This window comes from Microcaecilia unicolor, chromosome 2, assembly GCF_901765095.1.
Source record: "Microcaecilia unicolor chromosome 2, aMicUni1.1, whole genome shotgun sequence".
In the NCBI taxonomy this organism is placed as follows: Eukaryota; Metazoa; Chordata; class Amphibia; order Gymnophiona; family Siphonopidae; genus Microcaecilia; species Microcaecilia unicolor.
In genome coordinates this window covers 398,403,181-398,424,330 of record NC_044032.1, presented here as the reverse complement: position 1 = coordinate 398,424,330, position 21,150 = coordinate 398,403,181, and the positions used below count along the sequence as shown (strand labels likewise).

The 21,150-nt window shown below is 43.2% G+C and overlaps 1 protein-coding gene across 1 annotated transcript in view; it reads right to left on the bottom strand.

Annotated features, from left to right (window-relative positions):
• The window catches only part of SCD5 (stearoyl-CoA desaturase 5), a 39,626-nt gene extending 33,244 nt beyond the window's left edge, over nt 1-6,382 (bottom strand). Inside the window, exon 1 of the mRNA XM_030192140.1 lies at nt 6,175-6,382. Within this exon, the coding sequence (XP_030048000.1) occupies nt 6,175-6,382 (208 nt within the window). The remainder of the gene's footprint in view (nt 1-6,174) is intronic.
• Between the last annotated feature and the right edge of the window lie 14,768 nt (nt 6,383-21,150).

Below are 21,150 nucleotides of genomic sequence, written 5' to 3'. Positions count from 1 at the left end.
CAGGAACTTGGAATACAGTTAGATTCAACACTTACTCTGATTCCCCAAATCCAAGCAACCTTCAAGAGCTGCTTCTACTATTTGTGACAACTACACTGCCTCTCTCCTTACATTCAGAAGGCAAATCTTATCCCAGCTGTGCATGCCACGATAACAAGACTGGATTACTGTAATGCACTCTACACTGGTCTGACTATGTAAAATGAGTTTATCTTGTTGGGCAGACTGGATGGACCGTTCAGGTCTTTATCTACCGTCATTTACTGTGTGTGTGTGTTACTACAAAGGGTCTGCACCAGCTCCAATTGATTCAGAATGCTGCAGCAACACTAATAGAAGGTTGCAAATGACATGACATCACTCCATTTTTGCAAAAACTTCACTGGCTACCAGTACAATCCAGGGCTAAATTTAAAACTCTCTGTCTGATCTTCAAGGTCCTTAAAGGAAAAAGTCCCAAGCAATTGAAGAACAGCCAGGGCCAGTCTTAGCAACTGCAGCCCCATCCCACCTAGGCCCATCCCACCTAGCCCCGCCCCTTCTTGACAAGATGTGTTTTAAACATTTTTTTTATTTCAAATAAAGACAAATCAAGCCAAACTTGCACAGAAAAACTAATTCAAATATGTAAAATGCTACCATAGGAAACCTTTGGGTTTAAAAAGCAAAACCATCTGCATGTAAGAACTGGATAAATGAATTAAAATGAATCCCCTAATATGTAATACTTGGTAGCAATAATGAAACAGTGATTGAATATTCGTATAGCAAGCAGCCTGAGCAAACAGATTTATTTCCCACTGAACATAATTAACTTTGCATGAACTTGGCTGCTAATAGTGTGCTGAACTGGACAATATTAGAACATTTAGACTGACTCTGGACAGTTCTGCATGAAGGAAACCCTTCCCTCATTAATCAATACCTTCTCTGTGAAATAGTAAAAAAAAAAAAATGTTTACAAAGGCAAGTGCATTTTTATAATATACCACTGCATTCCACAAAGCAAAAGGAACGAGTTCCCAAATGCCATCTTTTTTTCTTTTCATGTAGGCACAGAAAAAAAAAAGATTTTAAATTCTCCAAGGTTTCAATCTAATTCATGTTTAATATGGGATAAAATGCCATAAATAAGTAAATAAATAGAAAATCTGAATGTTGAGCACCTAATTCTCATAACATGATGTCTGTTTAGTGGCCCTTTGCCAGGAGAAAAAAACAATCTCTGCATGAATATAATAGTACTAAGGTATCTCTTTAACCAGCCCCTCCAAATGACACAGATATTACCTTGATTTTTTTTATAGTATCCTCCCCCCCCCCCCCCCCCCGTCCCTTTAACCAGCGGAAGTCTTTAGAGGCCGCTGCTAAAAGTCTCGGCAGCCATTTTTAAAGAGCGATGTGGTAACAGAGTGGTCAATGCCAGTAGCAGGCAGGAAAGACTGGGGATCTTTCCTACCCCGAAGACTCCACTAGACCACCAGGGGCCCTGTGCAACCGCTCCTGTCGTCCCTGCCTAAGACTGACCCTGAGAACAGCATGCCCTCTACACACACCTCCAAGAACACTAAAGTCTTCCCAAGGGGTATCCCTAACCACACCCTCTCCAAAAGACATTATACAATGTGATACCCGCACGCGAACCTTCTGCAGAGTAGCCCCCACACTCTGGAATGCACTCCCTGAAAGGCTCTTAACACAAGAATACCTCTACTTCAGGAAGTCGGTTAAAGCTTGGCTCTTCAATCAGGCCTTTAATGGAAGATGTAACTAACTTGCTAGTCTCACTCACATACACAAGGAGTGACACAGCCTGCACCATACTGCAGCAGGCCATGTTTATCCACTTCTACCCTAGCTGAGATAACATTTTGTCATCTCTCTGACCTCATGTGCAACTTTCTTTAAATTAGTCACCTTATTTTCTGACTCCTCTTACCTCTTACTCTCTTACCTATCTGTATGTTCCATCTTTGCTTATACACTACACTACACTGTCTATTAAAATATTCTATTACATATTGTATTGACATTGTAAGTAGTATATACTATGCCATACTTTGTATTGTTATTTGAATATTTTTACTGCTGTAATTGTCTATTGCTTATGTTTGATTTATTCTTACTGTACACCACCTTGAGTGAATTCTTTCAAAAAGGCGGTAAATAAATCCTAACAAACAGAGTTTTCCCAAACCCACTGCATTTCTGTATTCTATACATTGTATCTATTTTCTCTGCAGCAACTTGAACTGTCAGTGGAGTCTCCCAATTGTTAATCAGAGTATTCTTCAGAATTGTATGAAGTGGGACAGTGATTCCTTCTCTAGAAGAGTCATAATCTAGAACCTCAAAGACTTCTCAACAAGGTTCTCCCTTTGTCTCTAATTTGAAAGGTATGGCATGGGCCATCTCATGGAAAAAGCCAGGAAAGGATATACTTTTTGGAGGAGACCTACATCTCTTAGGTGGGGAAGAAGGATCAGATGGGATGCCACAGGAGTCCTCAGCTGAGAGGTCCTGTGAGTCCTAATCTGTCTCCCAGAGACAGACTGACTCTTCAAAGTACTGTTCTTGGGAAGTATCTGGAAGAAATTGTCGACTAGAGTGTCAGCTGTGCGTTGAGGCGAGTCTCTGAAGTTGGAGAAACTTCCTCTACCGATGTTGACGCATGCGTCATTTGGTTTTGTGGTGTCCTCGATGGTCGACGCTGAGCCGGTGTATGGGACCTCTCCCATGGCTGTCTCTCCGATGTTATCGATGGGCTGGGATAAGGCTAGTGAAAGCACCCTGTAAGCCTGTATAGACTGCGTAGGCAGTAGCCCTGAGAGCTCCTCCTTGTGCATAGCCCAGATTTCCTCCAACAGAGTAGGCGTTGGTACTGGCAGAAAAAAACAGTGCGGACAAAACCAAACTTATAACCTGTGCAGGCAAAGGAGATCTCCAAGGCTCTTGAAGGGAAAGAAGTTGGAGAGAAGGAGAGTGGTCACTGTGGCATGGGTGCTTTCCATGCATCGAAGATGTTGATGCAGGGGAGGTGTTGGCAGAATGCCTGGAGGAAGAATGATGGCGAGGCTTCTTAGGTTTTTATGCTGCAGGTCCCTTGATGCACGCAGCTCCAACAAAGAGGACGTAGCATCCTTACATGGTTGTGGTACAGAGTCTGACGACAGACCCTCTCAACATTGCACTGGTGAACCCAATGTCGATGCAAGTTGTACATTGAGCACCAAATCCCCTGCCATGCTCGATGCTGAATCAAAAGGTTTTTCATGCTAGAGCTCTGTGGGCTTTAGCATTCTCACCTCCATATGCAGCCAGAGGCTACACTGTACATCCCAGTGCTATGGACTCAAACACTAAACACACCAGTTACGGAGGTCTGTGTCTGAAATGGTCCTATTGTATTGAGTACACTTCTTAAAGCTACTTGGCACCCTCATTAACATGGAGCGAAAAACAGCCGACACAAGGTCAAAAGGCTCTACGGCCCAGGGAGCTCAAGTAGTCATGTACCTGAAAATGGTCGATCCTTCCCAGGGAAAGGGAGGGCTCACAGACCCCAAAGGCTGAAAAATAAAAAAATAATTTAAAACATGAATACATTCAACAAAATTAAGAAAGAAAAAGAAAAATATGAAGAAAAAATATCCCGAAAAGGCACCAAAAGGCAAAAGTTTGATGCTCTGAGAAAAGATTAGAAACCCAAGCTCTCTGCTCCACAGAAAACATTAAGACTGCTGGTCCTATGCTCGAGCGTCAGGTGGGAAGGCACCCACACATGCATGATGGTAGCACTGCCTCAAAGATTTAAAGTAACAGCACACTTAGCTAGTGTCCACAGTGGGCTCCATCGGATGGCTTCACCCGCACGTGTGAATATCATACTTGTTTGTCCTGGGAGAATGGAGCTTTATCAAATAATAACAATCCTCCAAGATTAGTCCCCTGCCATGCTGAATTTCTCTTCCCTTCCACATTTCCAGAAGTACGACCATCCCGTAGACAGTATAATAAACAGATTGAAAACATTTCTTTAATATATTCCACATGGTGCCAATTAGTGGGTTCCCCCTGAGACTGTAAAGTTGTCACATCATACCATTTCCCGTCACTTCTTTACAGGCCCGTAGTTTGTCCTGCCAGCTAATAGGAGGCTGGGATAGTGCATCCCCTCTCCTATAACAATTACAGGAACAGAAATTTGTTTATGAAAATTGTTAGTAGGTCTCCCGAACAGGCTAGACTTTGATCAACGAGAAAGAGATTGGGAGTGATGCTCGACTCTACTTTGTTTATGCAGTATTTGATTTCATCGTCCTATTATCAGCTTCGATTGTGTAGGAAGCTAAAAAAAATGTTCTTGCTCCAGGCAATTTTCATACAGTTCCTCAAGCCTAGGTATTGGTGAGGCTTGACTGCTGTAAATTTGTTATTGTATGGTATGCTGCAGACAATTTTTAAGACCCTTCAATGTGTTCAGAAGTCTGCGGCTCATTTGTTCAGTTTGCCACACTTTTGAGCATATTACGCCTTCTTTGATTGCACTACATTGGTTGCCAGTCAAGTGGCAAGTTAAGTTTAAAGTGCTATATCTTATGTTTCGTGTGATGGCAAACAATGCTCCTTTGTATTTTGTGCAATCTACTATTCACTAGGTTTAAGTTTAGTTTAATTTATTGCACTCAATATACAGGAACAACAGGTAGATTATTGAGTTCTTCAATCTGGGAGGATAATGCAGCAAAATAAAAATAAGTTGTTGCAGATCTTTTCTGCTAATTCATATCATCTTTTGGAATCATAAAATCATTCTTTTACAATTGGTGGACCTTTTGAACTGAGCAATTTGCCTGTGGAAATTAGGAATCAGATTATTGTCGCTTCCAAAAACAGCTGAAGAGCTTTTGGGTGGTTGTTTTTTTAAGCATTTCTGATCTCGGTCTTGCGCTGTTACTATGTTAATGGATTGCAGAACAATAAAGTATTGTGTATATATTGTTATGATGTAGATGTATTCTTGTTTTTTTGTAGATTTGTTGATTTTATGAATATTTTATTGTATCCTGCCTAGATCTGTGGATAGAGCAGGTAATAATTTTTATAAATAAATTAAAATTAAAAATTGCATCCCTCAGTGACACAGCACAGGGTAGCTTTGCAGGATCTACTGCTACAGAACAAGTACGGAAATCTTTCACATTCCCTTGCGTATCATCATTAAGTTTCCCTTTACCTTTTAGCAGGCCTAATGCCTGGAACTTATCTAAAGGCAGTTTATGCAAATCAATCTCATGCATAGTCATTGTAGATAGCCTGAAAACCTGACTGGCAAGGGAGTACTCCAGGACTGACTTGGGAAACACAAACACTGCAAGAAGTGGGGGTAGGGGGTGGCCACAGAACATACTGCGTGGCAGGGCGGAGAGGGAAACCCAATGCAGAGATATGCAGTGCTGCCTCTTCTCTTCAAGCCAGAAGTGAGGGGCTGATCCTGGGGCTTTGCCCACAGTTTCATCTTTACAAGCTCAGCCCCCACTAGACCTGTTTTAGTGGGTGATGGAGGAAAGGAGGAGGTCGTTAATCATTTCTTTGACAAGCTGTGGCTACATACCATAGGACCCATCAGTTCTGGCATCCTTCTGAACACTGGTGCCCAGGACGATCCAGGCCATGACTCCAGAACAGGGCTCAGACTTTCTCTTGATGTCTTTATTACCAGATATTGCTCACACTACTAAAATTGCAGGATGAAGGAATTTCCATTATGTTGTTTTCAAAATCTGATTTTACATTAACCCTTCAAAGATGTTTCTGCTCTTTCCCCATGCAGAAAATTTCTTGGTCATTTTTTAAAAATTTCTTTTCCTTAAGGATTTAATCTTAAAGAAAGAACTGAGAAACAAAGTAGACCTGATTTGGAAGACTCCCTTGCTGTAAATCATTCAAATATAAATACACAAGTTCAACAATATTTTGGATTGCTGAGATTCCCTGCTATCAGAGCTTCAGAGAAAAAAAAATTACAAATAAAAAGGGAACTTCTGAAAATTCCTCTTTTGTTAATTTAAATAAAAGGAGATGAAGAATGAAAAGAAATATCTCGAACATACTAATTAAAAAAAAAAAACCCTATGGAGAGAGAGAGAGAGAGACCTGACTGTAGAAACTTACCCCAGAGTAATGTGAGCAGCTGGACCGTGGGAATGAGGACCAGAGAGTACACTGCCCCCAGATGAAGCAGTGTCATGAGGATGACATTCCTCCACACAATCTCCTGCCGGTTTCTGCCTTTCCCCTCTCCTCCGATCTTTGTCACTGAGCCGCCGTTTTCTGTCTCATGGCCAGAGACAGCAGCGGCAAGCTTCCCCTTCTCATCCATGTCCCAGACAAAGCTCTCTGCACTGCAGGCCGGGCAGGTGCAATCAGAAATGCGGAGGGGGGAGGGGATTGGTAAATAGGGGATCTTTTTTTTTTTCCTTGCTTTGAATTAGGGTTATTATTATCTTTATTAAGTTGTCTTTTATGGCCTACCACTATGAGTACCGAAGGAAAGCCTCTCCGGCTGCCATTTCATCCATGATGTTGCAGCTGCTGCTGTGTCAGTGCAGAACGCTACACGGCAACAGAAGAGGAGAAAAGGGGAGGGGGAGGGGGATAGAGAAGAAAGACACACACAGAGACAGAGAGAAAGACCTGCATAGCTACAGCCAATCAGATGTAAGTGTGACTGTCTGGAGGAGAAGGCTGCTCGGTGCATTGCTAAAACACAGGTTAGAACAGCGACGGCAGCTTGAGGTACCCAAGGCCAGCCCAGATTTACTAGAGACTGTGCTGTTTTGTATCATGTGCCTGGATTGGTTTTTTTTTTTTTTTTTTACTTTTGCAAAAAAAAATTAGTAAGCTTCCTACTCTTGCTTTATTAGAGGCTGCACGGCCAGCATTCACCCGCAAATACAGACTGCTGCCTATTTTGTTGTAGCCATTCTGTAAAAGAAGAGTGCAGTTGTCTCGCCCTGTTTGAACAAGTCAGATATACAGTCAAGAACTCCAGCCATATGATAGAGAAGTGGTAAGAACATAAATAAATGAAAAAGCACTCCCAATTAAGAGAAATAATAGAAATCACCACTGATTTTTGGACAACTACTTGTACATAATAATAATTATTATTAACATTAGGTAACAAAGTGGCATAACGTCCGTGTGTTATTCCCTCGTATGATTCTCAAGTGTGCTGAAACAATTGTCAAGCTTTGTAGTCAGCGCCAGGCCTGAACTGACAGGGATCTGGGCCCCTGTTCAATAAGAGTCATGACCCCCCCCCCCCCCCCCCCCACCTCACATCTGAGATTACTGGGTCTGCCTCCCTCTGTTGTAATGTTTCTAAAACTCACTTTGTATATTTCCACATCAGGTTTTTGTCTGAAGTCATTAAATCATGCTAGCGGTGCATCCAGGTTATTCTTTTGGAATTACCTGCATGTTTTGCTTTCTAAATGATAATAAGGCACAACCTTTTTCATTTAGACCAGGGTTGTCCAACCTCAGTCCTCAAGGGCCACAATCCAGTCAGGTTTTCAGGATTTCCTCAATGCATATACATGAGATCTATTTGCATGTACTGCCTCCAATGTATGCAAATAAATCTCATGCATATTCATTTGGGAAATCCTGAAAACCCGACCAGAAAAGGGCTAAGGTTGGATACACATCTGACAGAAGATGCTCACATGCGACATACCGCATACATAACCCCTCACAGACCTTGGGTCTGACACAGTATAGCAGTACTTATGAGTTAAATGTAAACACCTCCACCTAACAATAGATGCAGATAAGAACAAATAAATTTCTCCATGGAAGTCATCATACGAAAAACAAAACAAAAATTCTGATTTTCATGTCATCTGAGCAATAGCAACATAAATCTCTCCACTACCAGACACATTGTGAAATAATACAAAGCCTGAAAAAATCTTAAATCAACATACATGTACAAATATGTCACAAAACAGTAGCACTAATCCTACAATATAAACAGCAAAAACCCTACCTATGAATAGGCAGTGCCCTAAAACACCAATACACCTACCACAGGTTAAGCAGAACAAGTGGGACTGCCAATAAGTTCTATACAGAAACTACATACAAACAGAATACCACACCTCGGTCATATCCAAATCACAGACAGACTCATCAAATATAGCAACAAGGAATCACAAAGTACAAATAGAAAAATGAAGACAAAAATTGAACTGAGAACCCTCAAGAAGTCAAACTCAGCATGTATTGCAACACTGAAGAAAGAAAAATGCATTTTTCTTCTTAAACTGAACATTATGCAAAGCCATTTGCAATGCACATTTCCCAAAGCTAGCATATTTCAATTAATAAAGCTAACATATCCCAGCTAATAAGTTCAAATTAAAGCACTTGCTGGCTGATATATTCAGTGCTATTTAACCGGCCAGGAACAGTTCCTGGGTGGTTAAATGGCACTTCGCTTGCTAAACGCTAATATTCAGCATGAGATAGTCAGTTATCTCTGCTGAATATTAGCACTTAGCCAGCTATATTGCGCGACATATCCAGTTAGACACAGATATTCCGTGCCTAACTGGCTATGTTGAGCAGTCAAAATAGGCTGCTTAAATAGCAGACCTATCTTAGACTGCTAAAAAGTTAACCGATTAGCCCTGAATATTGGCATAGCTGGTTAACGTTTTAACGGCAACCCCCCCCCCCCCTAGATATTCAATGTCAGTCACTGAAAACAGCATGCCATTGAATATCCAGGGTCAGCAGCAATTGCAGCACTTATGAGTGCTGCCTCCTGCAGGCTGATTATTGAACCTCTATTTCCTACATTTGTTGGCTGGACATTTTATTTTCCCATCATGCTAGTCCCAGTTTCTCTTTTCCTCCTTTCTGCTCTCTTTCCACAGACTATTGTCCATTTGTCATTTTTCCTCCTGTCTTTTCCCATTCCCTCACTATACCTGTCTGATACACTTATCTTTCCCTTCTAGCTCTTTCTTCCCTTCTTTTTCTTTTCTGCTTATGTCCACTCAAGCTTCACCCTCTCTCACCTTCCAGTTCTTCATCTCCTTTTTACTATCACCTGTGAACTTCCCATCTCCTTCTCTCACCCCACAGTTCTCCTATGTCCAATTTAACCCCTTCCCCAGCCTCCTATTCTATTCTTTCATCTACTCCCCAATACCACATTTCAACCCTTTCTACTCACTACTCTCCAATCACTCATCATCTTGACAACCCTCATAGCCTCTCTTATGTGGTTCCAGCATCCACAGTTCCTTCCCTTCCTCTCTATCCTTCTAGCATAGCATCTCCTCCCTCTCTCTGTCTCTTCCTTTATATCTATATCCCTCCCTCCCACCGTATAGCCTGATACTTCTCTGTTCCTTCCCCTTCACCCTTGTTCCCATATATGTCTCCCACTCTCGTCTCTCCTTCTCATTGTCCCGTATCTCTCCCTACCTCCCTTCTGCCTCCCAGGTCCAACGTTTCTCCCTCTGCCCCTGGGTCCAATATCTCTCTACCTCTGTTCCTGGTCCAATATCTTTCTTTCTCTCCCTTCCACCCCAAGGTTCAACATCTCTCCCTCTTTTGCCCATTCCCTCCCTCCCTTTCTGGGTCCAATCTCTCTCTCCCTCCACCCCTAAGACCAACCTCTACCCCTCCCTCCCTCCCCTCTTCCCCTGAAACCAACATGTCTCCCTCTGCCTCCCCTCTGCCCCTGAGTCTAACATGTCTCCTTCTCCCTCTGCCCTGAGTCCAACATCTCTCTCTCCCTCTCTTCCTTTACCCCACCCCACATGTCCAACATCTCTCACTCTCCTTCCACTCTGCCCTGGTCTGGCAATGCTCCTCTCATTCAACCACGTTCCCCTCACCTGTGGACCAGTTTCCCCCTCCTCCATCTACCTTAAAACCTGTGCAAAAGTCAGCAACAGCAATGAACTGCTTCAGTTGTCTGCCACTGAGCCCAAGCCTGTTTGCTGCATCTCGCCCTTGTGGAAGTAGAAAGTTATGTCAGAAGGAGGTGGAAGGCGGATTGCAGCAGAAAGCAGGCTCAAACTCAGCAGCAGACAGCTAAAGCGGATTGCTTCTGCTGATGACTCTTCTACAGGTTTTAAGGTAGACGGGGGGAGGGGAGAGAGCAGTTGAGTGAGCAGTGCCAGACCAGGGAGTGGAGGGGAAGGAGAGATTTTGGACTCGTGGGATGGGAAGCATTGGGCCCATAGGCATAGTTTGTTTCATTTGGGGGGGGGGGGGCAAAGGAAGGGGCGGGGCATATTAGCATATTCATTTGCATATTTGTATATGCAAATTATGCTAATATGGAGGAGGGAAGGGAGCAAGAGCTGGCTTTCTTTGGGGAATAATCATAATGAATATGTATGAGATATCTCATACATATACATTATGGTTATTCCCCAAAAAAGCCAGCTCTTTCTCCCTTCCTTCCTTCCTTCCTTCTTTCCTCCTTACCCAGCACTCCCTCTTCCTCTCCACTAGTATTTCCCCACCCCCTTTCCCATACCACAGATGAACATTTCCAAAAGCTGACATATTCCAATTAAATTCTGAATAAAATACTTTTTTCTACCTTTTGTTGTCTGATCATTTCGTTTTTCACCACTTCCACCTCATCAGCAATGATTTCAGCACTCCTATGATGCACTGCCATGGATATCTCAGCACCATGTTTGTAGATTCTCCACTAATGAAGAAACCGCCGACTCCCTATCTCCACTGACCGCCATCGCCTCACTCGGTACAAAAAAAACTCTATTCCCGCTCCACCTCGCACTCCCTCACCAACCGTCAACAACACGCGCGGGAGTCCCAGGACACAGTGGGCGACGCGTAAAAGCAGCAAGCAAGCAGCCAGGCTCGACTTCCTGAATCCTGCCCTCCTCTGATGTCATTTCCTTGCAGGCGGGCGGGACGCTGAGAGGGCAGGATTCAGGAAGTCGAGCCTGGCTGCTTGCTTGCTGCTTTTACGCGTCGCCCGCCCGTTCGCCGCTGCAGGAAAGTAGATTAAGTCGTCTTCGTCGTTTGGGGGGGCACTGCCCCCCCTCGCCCCCCCCCAGTCTACGCCCATGTTTGGGCCCCCAACTGCTCTTGGCCCTCAAACACTGCCAGGTTGCCTGAATGATCAGTCTGCTCCCATGCCAGTGCTGCAATCTCCTAAAGGATTTAGGGGCCTTCTTACAAAACTTCATTAAGTGCTAATACACGCTTAATACAGGAAAAAAGGCCTGCCACAAAATATGTTAAAATATTTCACAGTAGTTTGCCTCGTAGCATGCACTAATTGCACAATTCTGTTTTTTAAATATATATTTTTGGGAAGGGGTATGGCAAGAACAGAGAATGGGTGTGGAAGTGTTATCCAGCTAGCGTGTTCTAATTAGTACACACTAACGGGAGAATGCAGGCGTCACATGTTATTTTTTTGCAAGACCCATGCACTAATAGAAACAGTAGCATGGGACCTGCAAAAAGACAAAAAAAAATCCTTAATATACTGCTGTGGTAAATCTGCAGCTTGGTAAAAGGGCCCCTTAACATAAAGTGTACCTACATTTAACTCACCTTGAACTACTCTTGAAAAAGGTGTGAGCAAAAATCTAAATTAATAATAATAATATTGCTCTCTTCCTCAGCATCTAAGCTCAGAGGTGGCATCACTCACACCTCATCATTTCCAGCAGCAACCTTTCAATAGCAGTATAGCCAACTCCCACACTGAAATGTGCACACACTTCTATATCAGAGTTCCTCTGTTCTATAGTCCTCAACAGCCACAAATAAGTCTGGTTTTCATACTAACCAAAGAAGGCAAATTAACCTTGTCCTTAAACCAGCCAAATGAAGATAAATGTTCTGAATATTTATGGAACATGAGGGGTGGGGATGGAATTTGATGTACTTCCTTTCTGTGGTTACAATCAAATCGGTTTGCATATTATATATCAGTGTTTATTTTGTGCCTGGGAAAAATGGAAGGTTAAATGTCCATCGTCACAAGGAGCTGCAGTGGGAATTAAACCCAGTTCCTCTGGTTCTCAGGCCACTGCACTAGCCATTAGACTGTTCCTCCACTTAGATATCCCGAAAATCAGTTCCCATTGTGTACCTCCAGGATAAGAGTTTGGCACCTCTGCTATATTTCCTGTGGTGTAGAAAATATCTTCCTAAATCACAGCAGAAACATCATGTCTTTTCAGTTGTGTTCAACAATCCAGGACTTATCTAAAATCCATAACCTCTAACCACAGATCATACTAGGGTCCAGCTCAAGAAGTGCTGTCCTACCACCAAAATCCTTCTCTAGGTGCACAGTCTAACAACTAGGGCCTGACTTTGAAAGAGGTGCTTTACTGCTAAGGATAAGCTATGAATGGTCAGTTTACTAGCCAGAGTCAGCACATCAAATGTCATTTCAGTGATAAGGACTAGTTCAGGCACGGTCATCAATTTAAGCAGTGACATCATGTAGTTGGGGGCGGGGACAGCTCAGGAGTATCATCTCACTACTAGGACTCAACAAGGAATCAGAAAGCTATCATGGATGGTAGATGTTTCAGTTATGTGGACATGTACAGTTTTCAAACCACATATAAACAGAGAGCTCCATTCCCTCAAAGTTCAGGGGTGTGCTGTGCAAAACTTCGGAGCAAAAGTAAATCCAGAGTCAACAGACCCAAATATCTGCTAAGGGTGTCTGAACGTTTCAATTTTGCAATTATCTAATTTAAACTGTTTACATTGGCACACAAGTCTCTACTCTCTGGCACTCCTGCATACTTTTCATCAATCACAATCCCACATACACCAGGATGAACCCTTCATTGTTTACAAGATGGCCGTGTATTTATTCCCCCCCCCCCCCGGTCTCTCATACCCGGCTGGAATTCATGCGCCAATCTGGGGTTGTTTGAGTGGTCCCCCTACTATTGGAACCCTCCCCCTCCCACTGTGTACTGAGCTGTCCTATCCAAAGTTCAGAGCAGGACTTAAGATGCACTGTTTTAAAAAGGTGGGGATGGTGTGCCAGTATAGATGCATTTTGGGCCACTATCCTGCTTATAATCAAAAGAGAAAAACGCCTATATTGTGACCCAAATCGGGAGATGGGCGTCTTTCTCCCATGGGCGCCCAAATCGGTATAATCGAAAGCTGATTTTGGGCGTTTCCAACTGCAATCCGTCGCGGAAACAGGTAAAGTTGACAGGGGCGTGTCGGGGGCATGGTTATCGGCCAAGGAGAGATGGGTGTCTTTAGCTGATAATCGAAAAAAAAAAAGGCATTTTTACCGCGATTTTGGGTCACTTTTTTTGGACCCTTTTTTTTTCACGAACAAGTCCCCAAAAAGTGCCCCAACTGCCCAGATGACCACTGGAGGGAATCGGAGATGACCTCCCCGGACTCCCCAGTGGTCACTAACCCCCTCCCACCAAAAAAAACCCCCACTTTAAAAACTTTTTTTCCAGCCTTTATGCCAGCCTCAAATGCCGTACCCACTTCCATGACAGCAGAATGTGTTCTATCCTCTGACAGCCTTTCCCTGGTTCTGATGTGGCTCTCGGGTGAGTGTGACACCTTTTCTGTTATGTGGGTGTAGGGATTTGGGCTCCGTGATTTCACTAGCTTGTGGCAAATGCTCAAGATGTTGGTAGTTGGTAAGCTCTACTCCCATGGTGCTTTCCCCCCTGCTTACTGGGTCAGAGTGTGTCCTGTTTTGTTTCCGGTAGTCCATGAGGTAGTGGCCACTTTTGTAACAGTTTTAGATCCCTTTCACATGTTAGCCACGTTACAGAACTTAGTTCTTACTTTGAATGTGACTGAAAGAGGGAATTGTACACCATTCTGCCAGCTCTGACCTACTGCTCATCTCAGTACCAGGGAGACTCGTTGCCAGTGGGGCACAACCTCTGATCTGCAGTTAACTGTGAGTAAGCGTGCTTATTCCAATAAAGGACGTTTTCAGAGAGATTAGGCTTCAGGTGTCAACTGGTGTGCTAATGTTATATAGCAGCAACAAGTCCTAGAGGCCTGCGTGTATGCAGGTCCCTGGAGCACTTTTAGTGGGTACTGCAGTGCACTTCAGCCAGGTGGACCCAGGCCCACCCCACCCCTACCTGTAACACTTGTGCTGGTAAATGGGAGGTCTCCAAAACCCACTGTACCCACATGTAGGTGCCCCTTCACCCCTAAGAGATATGGTAGTGTTGTACATTTGTGGGTAGTGGGTTTTGGGGGAGGGGGTTGGGTAAGGGCGCTATGCATGTGGGAGCTTTTTCTGAAGTCCACCGCACTGACCCTCTAGGGTGCCCAGCTGGTGTCCTGGCATATCAGGGGGGCCAGTGTACTACGAATCCTGGCCCCTCCCATGACCAAATGGCTCGGATTAGGACGTTTTTGAGCTGGGCGATTTTAGTTTCCATTATCGCTAAAAAAAACCGCCCAGCTGAAAAACATCCATTTTTTCGATAATACGGTCTGTCCCGCCTCTTCACATACACATTTTCGGACATAGACGCCCATGGAGATAGGCATTCATGTTCGATTATGCCCCTCCATGGGTTGTTGTCCCTTGCTGCCTATACTCTATACCCATATCATTTATTTACTTATTGAGGACTTACTGACCATGCAGGCCAAGATGGATTACAGGCTAACAACACAAAGAAAGGAACTACATCGATAGATGGTAAAGGCAAACACTCATACCAACATAAAGCAGATATACACATTCCAAGAGGGATGCCCAAATCAGCCAAATCAGGTATCACAGGCCTGCTGAAAAATTGACCTTCAAAAAGCTTTGACAGCCAATTTGAAATGTTTTAAAGATAATTCCCTTCAAATCGTTAAGGGTAGAGAATTCCATAAAGTTGAGGCCATGTAGTAAAATGCACTATGTCTAGTGCTTTCCAACTGGGCCAATTGGAGTAACTGTTTGCTGATTGCATTTTTTCTGATTCACTCTTCAATTTGTAAGACAATAAACAATTTTCAGTTTGTTGACTCTGCCTGTCTGGAATGATAAAGAATCCTAGTGGTTTGTGTGTTGGGTCTGTGAGTGCTTTCTGGGAACTGTGGGACCACTGGGAGTGTGGCCTCCAGTAACCTAGAAATCACTGGGGATAATTTGAGAGTGGGAGACTCGCCCAGAGGCGATTGTGACCCAGTCAGTGGAAGGAGGGTGCTAGTATAGAGCACAAGCAGCAGGTACAGGTGGACCTGAGCTATGCTGGGGATAGACCCTTTAAGTGGCCGCAGGATAACCCCAGGCTGGTGGCTAGGCATTTTGTGACACTAGTGATGTTGATTTACCCTTCTTACAAGATAAAGTTCATACCACTTTGTCTGAACCGAGGGTTGTAATAACAAAGGTTTGTAGCTGGTTGGTCTCTACTAAAGCAATGCTTAATTACAAGAAAATGCAAGTATCTTTATGTTCTAGACCTGCTGCTTTTTTTGCCCAGACACTAACTTGATACAAATTGTACCTTAGATACAGTTTTTGGGACTGCTGTTGGATTCTCAGTTGACATGTAGACCACACATTAAGCAACTCATTAAGAAGTCCTCCTATAAACAGTGCTATTTATATAGACTACATGACTATCTTTGCATGGATGATTTTTGGACTGTTTTCCATTATTCCCTTATCTTCCCTTGAATACTGTTTGAAAGTTTCCTTAATTGCTTCATCCATATGTTTCAAAACATCCAGAACTCTGTGGATCGTTTACTTACTGGTGCTAAATTAAGGCAGCATATAGCTCATGGTTGGCCCAACTGCAGTTGTCAATTGGTGCCAGGATACAATTCTAGGTTCTTTCTCTTGTCTTTAAGGTATTGAAGTTGAATTTCCTTTTACCCCTGTTAAGTAGAGAGGTGTGGTAGCCGTGTTAGTCCACTCTTAAAGGTTATCAATAGAAATCAAACAAAATAAAGCATGGAAAAGAAAATAAGATGATACCTTTTTTATTGGACATAACACATTTCTTGATTTGCTTTCGAAGGTTGCCCTTCTTCGTCAGATCGGAAATAAGCAAATGTGTTAGTTGATAGTATATATAAGTGAAGCTTCAAAGCATTTCAATGACAGTCTAGCAAGGTGGGGGGTGGGTAGGATGTATGCATGGGTACATCAAAGCATTTCATTTCATTGATAGTCTAACAGGATGGGTGTGGGTAGTTGAGAGGAGAGTGATAAACAGAGAAATACAACTTTATGGTTTATGGTATATACTATCAACTAACACATTTGCTTATTTCTGATCTGACGAAGAAGGGCAACCTTCGAAAGCTAATCAAGAAATGTATTAAGTTATGTCCAATAAAAAAGGTATCATCTTATTTTCTTTTCCATGCTTTATTTTGTTTGATTTCTATTGATAACTTTTACCCCTGGAAACCTCTCTGAAGGATCATTGTCCTTTTAGAGCTTTGCACTTCCAGGGTCATACTCTGTAAAGATCCATTCTTGAAAATTACTAAACATAGTTTTAGTTGTTTGCATGCCTTTTTTTGTGTGAAGGATCCATATTTGGAGAACATGTTGCCTATGGATTTATGCATCGTTTCTGTAGAACACTGAAGGTCTGGTTATACACCCAAGACTTGGAGGATACATTTTTGGACTGGTCCATCATGAGCTGAATTGTGAAGTACTATGTTAATTTTCATTTGTGTGTTTGTATATAGATATTAATTTGTGTGTGTATGTATTTTAACTTTGATGCTATTTACATTTACTGTTAACTGCTTAGACTTTTGATTTGGCAGCATATAAATCCTAATAAATGAAGCTATATGTGGTTGGAAGTCAGAAAGCCCCAGATTGTTGCTGTTTCTTTGCATACATGAAGGAACCAGTTTTCCTTTCTTTGTTGATATAGAACATCGCAACTTGATTGTTTGAGTTGGCACTGATCGATCGTGGAGAAGATTTATGAACACCTTATAGGAGTAAATATTCTTGGAGCAGTCTTCAGTCTAAAATCAGGAACCCTGAGTAAGATAAAAGTCAAGGTGGGCTAACCAAATGGTAACATAGTAAACGACAGCAAATAAAGACCTGATGGTCCATCCAGTTTTCCCACTCATTATCAATTCATGATTAAGCCAACAATGAATGCGATATAAAATACTTGATCAGGATCTTTCTTTGGCGTTTCTGGGACACAGACTGTAGATGTTCATCCTGCACTGTCCTTACATTCCAACTACTGGAGTTGCCATTGAAGCCCACTCCATACTGAGTTTGTCTTGTCATTTGCGGGGCACAGACCATATAAGTCTGCCTGCCACTGTCCTCATGCTCCAGCTACTGAAGTTGTTATCAAAGCCCTTTCTAGCCCATCCTAATCCAGAATGCCATATATGGAACACAGATCGTACAAGTCTGCCTAGCACTAGTCTTAGTTCACAGGCAGAGGTGCCATCTAAGCGCCACTTGACAAATCCACACACATGCAGCCATTTTTTTAAAATACCATCCATTTTCTAATTGGAGATCCTCTGTGTTCATCCCACGCCTTTTTGAATACCATCACCATCTAAAGTCTACCAACCTCAATTCATATCCTCTAGTTTTACCATTTACCCTTCCCTGGAAAAAAATTGTTCCTATATTGATACCTTTCAAGTACTTAAATATCTGTATCATATCTCCCCTGTCCCTTCTTTCCTCTAGGGTATACATATTCAGGTCTTCCAGTCTCTTCTCATACAAATTTTGGTGCAAGCCTCATACCATTTTGTTGCCTTCCTCTGGACTGCTTCAAGTCTTTTTACAGCAAGATACGGCCTCCAAAACTAAACACAGTATTCTAAGTGGGGTCTCACCAACTACTTATACAAGGGATTCAACATCACCTTTCATCTGCTTCTCTCTCTATGCAACCTAGTATCCTTCTAGTATCACGCTGTTTACTCACCTTCAGATCCTCAGACACTATCATCCCAAGGCCCCTCTCCCTGCCTGTGCATATCAGCCTCCCATTGATTTTCTACTCCCCAAATGCATAATTCTGTACTTCTTTGAATTCAGTTTTAACAACCAAACATTAGACCATTCTTCTTTTTCAGAACCCTTTTCATGTCTTCTACTCCCTCCGAGGTGTCCACTCTATTACAAATCTTTGTATCAACCACAAAAAGGCAAACCTTACCTTTTAATCCTTCAGCAATGTCGATCAGAAATATATTGAACAGAATCAGCCCCAGTACCGATCCTTGAGGCACTCCACTACTCATCTTTCCTTCCTCTAAGTGAATTCCATTACCTGCCACCCACTGGTGTCTGTCCGTCAACTAGTTTCTAATCCAGTTCACACTGAATTCTAACCAGCCTGTCAGGTTTATTTAAGAGCCTCCTGTGAGGAACCATATCAAAAACTTTGCTGAAATCCGATTACATCTAGCGCACTGGTGTTGGAAGTAATCATTATGAGAGGACTGTAGCGGTGCAAACTGGAAATTCTTGGTTATGTTGCATTTGGACATCCACCACAGTAGTTCAATGCTTTATTGAAGAACTACAATCTCAGGGTCAACAAAACCGCTGACTACATAATTTCAACTCTGGCGGGCTGTTCTTTTTATTGATCAGGATTCTGTGAAGTCGTAACTTCTGCATTACACAAGCATCATAGCTGATAATGTCTGGTAGCTTATTGATCTGAATATACCTAACTAATAAATAAGGCCCGTTTCTGACACAAATGAAACGGGCGCTAGCAAGGTTTTCCTGGGTGTATGTTTGAAAAGAGTGTGTGAGAGTGACTGTGTGAGTGTGTGAGAATGAGTGTGTGTGCAAGTGCATATGTGAGACACAGTGACTGTGTGTTTCACACAAATACACTGTGTGAGAGAGTGTGTGTGTGTGTGTGTGAGACAGAGTGTGAGAGAGTGTGTGCGATACACAGACTCTGAGACGGAGAGTGTATGAGACCGAGTGTGTGTGTGAGACCGACTGTGACACATAGAGAGTGAATGTGATACTGTGTGAGACATAGTGTGAGAGACTGTGTGAGAGTGAGGGAAAGACACTGACTGTGAGAGAGTGTGTGTGAGAGAGACAGTGTGTGTGTGAGAGATACCTCCCCCCTCCCTCTGTGGTCTCAGGATCCCCTCCCCCCCTCTCAGGTCTAAGGACCCCCTCCCCCCCCCCCTCTGCATGATTGGCAGCACCGTGCGAGTGTGTGTGTGACAGTGAGACTGGGTGCGATTCTCCTCTCTCCCCTGCCCCCCTCCAGCCATCCAGCGATTCTAGTCTCCCCTGCCCCCTCCCTCCAGCCACCCAGCAATTCTCCTGTATCCCCTGCCCCCCCTCGAGCCATGCAGTGATTCTCCTCACTCCCCGCCCCCCTCCAGCGATTCTGCTCTCTCCCGTCCCCCCTTCAGCCACCCAGCGATTTTGCTCTCCCCTGCCCCCCTTCCAACCACCCAATTGTCCTGTGTCCCCTGCCCCCCTCCAGTCACCCAGCGATTCTGCTCTCCCCTGCCCCCTTCCAGCCAACCACCAATTGTCCTGTGTCCCCTGCCCCCCTCCAGTCACCCTGCGATTCTCCTGTATCCCCTGCCCCCCTCGAGCCATGCAGCAATTCTCCTCTCTCCCCTGCCCCCCCCTCCAGCCACCCAGCGATTCTGCTCTTTCCCCTGCCCCCCCCCCTCCAGCCACCCAGCGATAAGTTCCTTATACCTTTGCCAAACTTTGAACACATAGGAACAATGTTATTCTCATTCCAGCGATGTTCCTCTCCTGCGTCGTGCTGCACAGAAAATGACCCCTTCTCCTAACGCTCCTCCCTTCTTACCATACACTTCCCTCTGATAGATCCCTCATGCGTCTGACGTGGCATACCGTTGCCTGCCAACTGTGCAGCGATCCTTCCTGATGCTCCTCCCTTCTTACCATACACTTCCCTCTGATAGGTCCTTCTGCGTCTGATGTGGCATACTGTTGCCTGGCAACTCCAGCGATCCCTTCACTGTTACTGTTCCGCCCTCAACGTCATCACGTGTTAACACAAGGGCGGGGCAGAGAGAGATGGGGCAGAGAGAGATGTGACACCGTTACAAACCCTTCACTGAAGCCACAGAGTCAGCTTCAGAACGTTGGAGGTGCATTTTATTATAGTAGATTTTATCAAAATAATTATATTGTTATAATTTAGAAGGAAGGCGTGTTACCAAACCTGTAGAGTTATACATTAATATGAATACATTAATCATATTATGTCTATTCATGCAGATGGTGTGAGCTCTCATGCACTGCACCATGTGCTTGCACCCACTGGAGTTCAGTTATGAGTACTGTGATAAATGATGTTCTATGCCAGTATTGTGTACCTGATTAGTTGCTGTAATTCAGTGTATCTGTGTCTAGGGTTTTTTTTAATTTTTTTGTCATTTACTCACCAGTATATATTTTGCTATACAAGTACATTAACCCATTAAATCTTGACTGTTATATTGTCTAAATGTAAACGGTTTAAACTACCCAATTAAGCACAGAAAGAGACTGCAGTTTCTTATGAAGAAGGGTGCTGGTATTAAGTTTCTGAAAGAAACACACTTGAACAAGAAAGACACTAAAAAAGTTTCAGTTGAATGGATAAAATATTCTCTTTTCTCTATCAAGAAAAAGAGCAGACTCTCCATATTAATCCATGAGACCCCTAATTTACAGATTGTGTCACAATATTCAGATGATGCTGGCACATTATTAAAAATTAATGTTAAAATTGATGGTATGCATACCTCACTGATTATTTATGCTCCTCCCTCTGGAGATAAACATTTCTATGCAGCTTTGCAGACATTGATAATAGAGAATGCAAATATTCCACAACCATCATTGCAGGGGACTATAACCAAGTTATTGACCCCATAATAGAAAAAACACCTAGTCCAAAGATTCTCAATCCTACTAATCTAGTTAAGGGCCTTATGTCAGAATATGGCCTGGTGGATATCTGGAGAATACTTAATCCTACAACTAACTAAGGATTTCACTTTTTATTCCCATGTAAACAACTCCTTATCGAGAATTGATTATTTTCTGTTATCTAAGGCCCTCACGCACACCGTTTC